Source organism: Candoia aspera, chromosome 13, assembly GCF_035149785.1.
Source record: "Candoia aspera isolate rCanAsp1 chromosome 13, rCanAsp1.hap2, whole genome shotgun sequence".
NCBI classification, from domain to species: Eukaryota; Metazoa; Chordata; class Lepidosauria; order Squamata; family Boidae; genus Candoia; species Candoia aspera.
The window spans coordinates 23,019,732-23,027,089 of NC_086165.1; the positions used below are offsets into that span (position 1 = coordinate 23,019,732).

General features: G+C 60.2%; 1 protein-coding gene across 1 annotated transcript; it reads right to left on the reverse strand.

Moving 5' to 3' along the window:
• Positions 1-46: 46 nt before the first annotated feature.
• On the reverse strand, positions 47-6,407 carry IDH2 (isocitrate dehydrogenase (NADP(+)) 2). The gene is made up of 11 exons (XM_063314417.1): positions 6,263-6,407; positions 4,955-5,046; positions 4,326-4,491; positions 3,958-4,118; positions 2,450-2,593; positions 2,103-2,239; positions 1,759-1,910; positions 1,009-1,121; positions 804-901; positions 514-606; positions 47-409 (listed from the first exon to the last, which is right to left on the reverse strand). Exons 1-11 carry the CDS (start codon positions 6,363-6,365, stop codon positions 322-324), a joined length of 1,347 nt encoding a protein of 448 aa, XP_063170487.1. The 5' UTR covers positions 6,366-6,407; the 3' UTR covers positions 47-321.
• Between the last annotated feature and the right edge of the window lie 951 nt (positions 6,408-7,358).

Sequence of the window (7,358 nt, forward strand, 5' to 3'; positions counted from 1 at the left end):
GGGTGCCTTCCCCGGAAAGGGGCGCAGGTACTGACTGTTGGCACTAAGGGAGAAGCCATCGTTTAATAGCTCTGTTTGGCACCCAAGGCCGTGCCAAGCCATCGCGTGTAAATAACAGCACTGAACCATTTTTTTCTCTGCTCACGAGAGCCAGCCATCACAGCAGCAGGGGGGCATGTTCTTCTCCCCGGAATCGGCAGCAGTGGCCTCACAGGCTTTAGGAAACATGCCAAGAAAGGGGCCCTGTTGATGCAGGAGGGCCCAGCACACGCGCTTGGTGTCCCTGTGTGACGCCCCTCTGCTGCCACGCCCTCTTCTCGCCTACTGCTTGCTCAGGGCTCTGTCCAGGTTGTTTCTGATGGCATCCAGGAAGTCAGTGGTGTTCACATAGTGCTCGTTTAATTTCACGCTGGAGAGAGACAAAAGGGATACGGGTTATTCTGGGGGAGCAAAGGCGCTTCTGGCTGCCGGCCAATGCGTCCCAATCCCAGCCAAGGGGCCACGGAGACTCACTTGCTCAATCCGTGGATGCAGCCGGCCAGATCCTTGGTCATAGTCCCACTCTCCACCGTCTCCACGCAGACCGCTTCCAGAGTCTGGGCAAACCTGGTGAGGAGAAAGGGGAGGAAAGGATGGCGCCCTGAGGAGGAGGGAGCCGGGGCCCTTCCCGGTCAAGGTTTCCACAGCCATACCAGGCCCAGCACGCAAAGCTCCCAGCTCCCCTCTTCTGCCTGCAGGTAGTGGGGGGGGGGGGTTCCACCACCCCCGGGCTGGTGCCCAAGACAGCCATGTGCCACCCTTACTTGACGAGCTCTGGATTGCCATCTAGCCTGCCTCGGTGCTGCAGGCCTCGGGTCCAGGCGAAGATGCTGGCAATGGGGTTGGTGCTGGTTGGGCGGCCCTGAGGGGGAGACACAAGTAAAGCACATGTTCTCTGGAGACCTGGGGCAGCCCAGCCATCCACAGGCAGAGCTCCCTGGGCCTTCCCTCACCCTGCGGTGCACTCACCTTCTGGTGCTCCCGGAAATGGCGCGTCACTGTGCCGTGGGCAGCCTCCGCTTCAATGGTCTTTCCGTCAGGACAGACGAGAACTGAGGTCATGAGGCCCAGGGAGCCAAACCCTTGGGAGGGAGCCAGACACCATTCAGAGGGGTTCTGGTTTACCCTTGCCTCCCAGCTGCCACCAGGAAAGAGGGGCACTGTGCCCTTCACTCACCCCCCCCCAGCCCAGCATCCCAGAGCCCTACGTATTCCCCAGATGCATCCACGGGACAGTAGTGCTCATTGCTGGCGCAAGCAGCCATGCTTAAAGAGCAAGCTTGGCAAGGTGGGGTGGTTCTCCTCTCCAGGCTACAGAAAGGGAACAGGGCCCATCTTGCGGGAAGAGCCCACCAGAGGGAAGCCGCAAGGAGGTGCCTGGTTTCCCCTCTGCTTCTCTCCACAGGAAGTTTTGCTTTGCACCCTTTAGAAAACTGGGGGCTTTGGGGGTGAGCCCACCCTGCTGCTCACGAAGATGCCATCCTGGCCTGGCAGCGCAAGCCGAAGAGAGGAGGGAGGGCTCTTGCCTGATGCCACACAGGCCTTTGCCAGATGCCAAGGGTCCAAGAGGGGGTCTTCAGCAGCCCTGCCTGTTTGTGGGGGCCTTGGTTCCACTCCTAGCCACTCAGCAAGCTCCCACCCTGGCCCTGCATGGGAACTCCATCTGCAGGCTGTAGCAGCTTTCCTGGCTGCGTGCCCCCCTGCAGGATCAGCAAATACCTTGGGCCAGGATGTCTGACTGGACATCTCCGTCGTAGTTCTTGCAAGCCCAGACAAAGCCACCGGTTGATTTCAGCACCTGGGCCACCATGTCGTCAATGAGCCTGTGCTCGTACCAGATCTTGAGCTTGTCAAATTCGGTCTTGTAGTGCCTGACAGGAAGGTAGGACAGGAACCCTCCTCAGACAGGGCTGGTAGCATGCAAGGTCAGCCCTGGACAATTTTCAGTGCGGAGTACTCCCAAGGGGGCACCAGAGGCCTGGTAGGAAGGCTCTGGACACACACTGTTGAAGAGCCAAGGGGGCTGCTTCCACCCCGCAGTAACCTTGGGCTAAGTGGCTCACTTGTCAAAGATCTCCTGGAAGATGTCCTTGAACCGCCCATCATAGGCCTTGAGGATGGTGTTCTTGGTGCTCATGTAGAGCGGCCACTTCTTCTGGATGGCATACTGGAAGCAGCTGTGTGCGAAACCCGAGATGGACTGCAAGAGGCAGGCAGTGTGTTCAGCGGGATGTGCCTGAATGATGGCTGGACCAGTCACCGGCCTGCCCCCAGAGCTACCCCTCTTCAGGACAGAGTGCCAACTCTGGACGATTCAGCAGGCCAGACCCCCATGGAGGTGGGGAACCCAGGCACTCCTCCAAGGGGAGCTCATTTCTTTGCCCCGCCCCAGCCACCAACACTTCCTCACCTCGTCTGTGTTGTACATGCCCAAGCCGACACCCCCACCTGGGAAATTAAAGACTTCCCACTCCTTGGCTCCACTGCTGTCTTTGGGCACGAAAACCATCTTAAAGGTCCCTGATTTATTCACCACAAAATCTGTGGCTTTGTACTGAAAAGCAGAACCCCGAGGTTATTACAGCCAACCCTATCATGCAAAAAGAAAAGGCTATACAGAAAACAAAATCCATCTAGGACAGTTTATTAAGCCAAGTTAAAAACAAAGTGAGCCAGTTTGGTCTAGTGGTTAAGGTGCTGGCTAGAAACCAGGAGTCTGTGAGTTCTAGTCCTGCCTTAGGCATGAAAGCGGGCTGGGTGACCCTGGGCCAGTCCCTCTCTCAGCCCAACTCGGTGCAATGTAGACTAGCCTCCTCGTGGTGCACCCCGGGCAACGTGACTTGTCACGGCTCAATAGGCTACACATCTGGCTGCTGGACCTCACAAGGATTTCCCAGCAAGAAAAAAGCAGCATGAACCCAAACTGCTATGCCATACAATTAAAAAAAAAAAAAAAAAAGTGCAGGCTTTCAGGAACTGCATTTTTAGGCAAGATGATGAAATAAGTAATGGTTTGTAAAATGAATAATCCAGGAAGATCAACCATTGTTTGTTTCTCCATCCAACATTCCTAAGGAGAGTCCTGTGTGCGACTGGGAACAGTCTTAGGCCCCAGAGCAGCCTAATGAGGATACCTGCATTTTCTTCCCATGTTCTCGCCATGCAGATTCCTTAGCTTCATTTTGTTTTCCCCTACCCCTGTATTTGTAACTTCTGGTCTAACCAGGGGCCTAGGATAATTTGAGGATTTGCACTATGGTTAGATTGTACTGATTTCACAGATTCTTTATATCTGCACCCACCCACCTACCACCCACCCTGCTTTATCCCATGGGCATTTCCTGACAGTTCTGCCTTGGATTCAGGATAATCTTTCAAGAAGCTGTCTCAGAGAGGGGGTGGCCCCTGCAGTGGGGGCATGTTGGGAAGCTAGGAGGAGGAGGAGGAGGAGGAGGAGGAGGAGATTTTTATCACACTTTTGTCTAAATACATTGGGGCCTGGATTCAGGGATTCAGGGAAATGCTTCTGGATTGGATCAGCAGATTGCATCCCATCCACATCCTCACATTCACTTAATAGCTTCCAGGTCCTGCAAACATTCAATTATCAAACCCTGAACAAAGTGTGGAACTTTCATGTTTTTGAACCTTAGCAACTTTGCTGATACTATTAATTTCTATACATGGTTTGGCAGTTCAAAAACATGTTGGAATGGCACAGGCCATCCCAGCACACGGATGACAGTAAGGAGGGAGGAACTGCTTCCACACGCCTCTCCTTCAGGCGTTGTAGTGTGCGGCGCGCCCCCCCTTTCCACTCCGGGGTGGGGCACCAGGATGCCCAGTGCAGACAAGCTGCTTCGTACGGGCCAGCTTACGCCACAGAGGGGCACCCCCCCTCCCTCCCTCCCAGCCAACCTGGTCGCCGTGAGCATGTCTCCCGATGGTGATGGGCTTTGTCCAGCCTGGGACCAGGCGAGGGATGTTCTTGCAGATGATGGGCTCTCTGAAAACCGTCCCCCCCAGGATGTTCCGGATTGTGCCGTTGGGGCTCTTCCACATCTTCTTTAGCTTGAATTCTGCGGGGGTGACGGGGAGAAGCGGTTCCCGCCGCTCTGGCACCAGGGCCAGAACTGCTTGCCCACCTCCCTCCCGCACCAGCCGCCACATCTGGGGGCAGGCCACTTCATCCAAGCCTGGGCTCTCCAAGCAGGCCCCTCGGCAGAGCAGGAGGGGACATTTCAGGCGACGCTCTGCCTTGCGCTAGTCTCACCTTCTCCACGTACCTTCCACACGGGCCTCATCAGGGGTGATGGTGGCACACTTGACGGCCACACTGTACTTCTGAGTGGCCAAGGCCGAGTCCACGGTGACCCGGTCCTCTGTGTGGTCCCGATGCGGGAGCCCCAGGTCAAAGTACTTCAGCTGCACGTCCACGTTGGGCAGGATCAGCTGCAGGCGGCCAGACAAGAACCTGTCAGGACCAGACGCCCTGCCTTGCCTCCTCTCCGCCGGCAAGGCAGGCGCTCGGGCTGCTGCTCCCTTCCATGGATGAGTGAGAGGTTGCTTCCAAGCCCTCAGGACACAACATTCTGGGGGGGGGACACTTTGTTGTCCTCCTGTGTGCCACTGCCTTGCGTGCGGAATGCGCTTGTGACATCACCTGGGGCACTGAGGCTGCATCCAGCGACCAACACAAAAACCTCAGAAGAATGATCCCTTACTATTCCCACATCTTGAAGCTCCAAGTTCATGCGCCCTATTTCCCCTTCTGGACTGCGGGCCTTTGCTTTCTGCTGTGCCCTGAGCAGTCAGGCAGTCCACCCCAGACCCACAGCCACTGTCACAGCCTTGGTGGTGCAGGTCTTTTGTCCCTGCTCACTGGGGGTGGGGAGGGGGGCAGCGTTCCAAGTACCTTCTCCTTGATGAAGGCCCAGATAATCCGGGTCATCTCATCCCCATCCATTTCTACCACGGGGTTGGCAACCTTAATCCTCCAGTCAGCATCTGGGGAGAGGACTAGATCAGAGGAGGCAAGACCATGACCCCACCTGAGCCCCCAAATACGTCCCCTGGACAGTCTCAGCCTCCTTCGCCGGTGACAAAGTGTGGGGCGGAGATGGCAGGCAAACCTATGTCCCCAAAGAGCAACTTGTGGGACCATGCAAGTTCCCCACCTAGAATCCAGGGGCTGCTTCTGACATATTGCCCCCCATCCCAACCCCAGGTGCAGAGTTTGGTGAAAAGCCTCCAGACCAGTAAGATGTGCCTGTCCCTAAAGCGGCCCTAGGTGAGGGGCAGTTGCTTCTGTCCGAGTTCAGGAAGGGGCCAGTCCCCTTGACAAGCGACTCCGTTTGGGGAGCTCTAATGGGCTTAGAAGGAGCACAGTCCGGAGGATCTGGTGGGTTGCAGGATCCTGGGGCACTTTCCAGTCCTTCCTGGACCTGGACCCTCGCTAGGAGCCACCCACATGCCACATCGGTTGCCGCTGAAGATCTGCACCCGCCCACCCCGCCCGGAGAGGGACGGCCTCTGCCCGCAAAAGGGACAAGGTCACTCTCAGAGGACGCTGGTCAGCAGCAGGCCCGCAGGCCCTTTACAGCCATCCGAGCGCCAGCTGGCCGGGCTTTCTCCAACAGGTGCCCAGCCGGGCCGGCTGCCAGGGCCGCTGAAAATAGGAGGGGGCGCCCCGCCGAGGCCTCCACTCGCGCCGCTGAGCCCCTAGAGGGCTGCCCGGAGGCCTTCCCCGCCGCGGACCGCTCCGGCCAGCGAGGAGAGCCGGGACAGGCCAGCAGCTCCCTTCGCTGGCAGAGATGCCGAGCGGAGCAGCGCCGGAACCCGTGCGGGCAGCCGCCTGGCGCGGCGCGTCCTCCGTCTGGCCGAGCTCCAGGAAGCGGCAAGGCGCCCGCCCGTCAGACTGAGGCCGGCGCCGCGGAACCAGCGCGCTCAGATGGAGGCCGATGCCGCCGCCCTTTCTGCAGAGCGCTGCCCGGTGGGACCCGGGGCTGGACGGGGCTGCCCCTCTCCGGCTGCGCGCCTCGGCGGGGGAGAGGCCTAGCCGGGCGGGCCGACGGGGGCGTCCCAAGGTCACCCCGCGGAGGGCACGGTGGACCCGAACGGGCAGGCGAGGCGGCGGCTCCAGCGCACGGCGGGGCTGCCTCTCCGGGCCCGGGAACCTGACGCGCTGTGGAGCCCCGACCGGCCCGCCCCCCGCCCCACTCACGGTGCCGGTGCGGCGGGCGCCACCAGGGGCTGGGCGCGGGGAACGGCGCGCCCGGGCAGCGGGGCCAGGAGGCGGCGGCGGCGGCGCGGAGGTAGCGTGTCATCGCTGCGGGCGGCGGCGGAGGAAAGGGAAGGCGAGGCGAGCGCCGCCGCGAGCGCAGCAGCGCTGGAGCCGCCCCCGGCTCCCCCCGCGCTGCGCCCTCCCCGGGGCGGAGCCGTCCCTCCTCGGCGGCCACGTGCGCCTTTGTTCCCCGCCCGCGCTGCTCCCGGCGCGGACGCGACGCGGTCCGGCCCGGCCCGGCCTGGCCCTGAAGACGGGGTCCCTCGCCCCTTCGCGTGGGGGCCGCTAACCCGGGGGCTAGCCTTGGCTGGAGGAGCCGCCCCCGCGGGGGATCGAGCAGGGTGGGCCCCTCCCTCTCCGCATCGGCGGCGCGCCCAGACTGGGCAGGGGCCAGAGCCCAGCAGAGGGTCCTACCTGCGGCCTCCCCTCGAGGTGCACAAACGGAGAGCGAGACCGCCCCTTTTGGCTCTTCTGCCCAGGCTGGGGTGCGGCCAGGCTCCGTCCGGGGGAGGGGGTCAGCCCTGGAGCCCTGGCTTCTGTCCACCTGTTCATTCCCAAAACGGGGGGGGGGGGGTCGCCAACGGAGAGGCAGAATAGCAGCCCTTCCGCGCCAGGGTGAATGCCCACCAGAGGTAGGATGCGATTCCTCTTGGGGAGGTGTGGCCCCCCTGCCAGCGGTTGGCATCTTCTCCTAAAGTTGTGCACTCCAGACATAGAGCTGGTTGGGGACATCTGGACCCTGAATTTTGGCAGGACTGCTGGGAAGACAGGCATGGGATCAGGACTGTGATACATAGGGTGAATTTTCCTTCTCCCCTGGAGCACAGAGAAAGCCTCCCCAGCTATTTTTCAGTCTTGACAGGAGTGGAAGTGGGGAGGGTCTTGGGCCAGGGGCTGCCATGCACAATGGTGATCATAGCCACCTGATCACTAGCTTTTAATGTTTTTGCCAGTGCTGAGTGACCCACGTTTGCTGGAGACACCCCTTTCTACAAGGAGGGGACCCTCTGGCCCTCCGGGTGTGGGCTGTACTTTT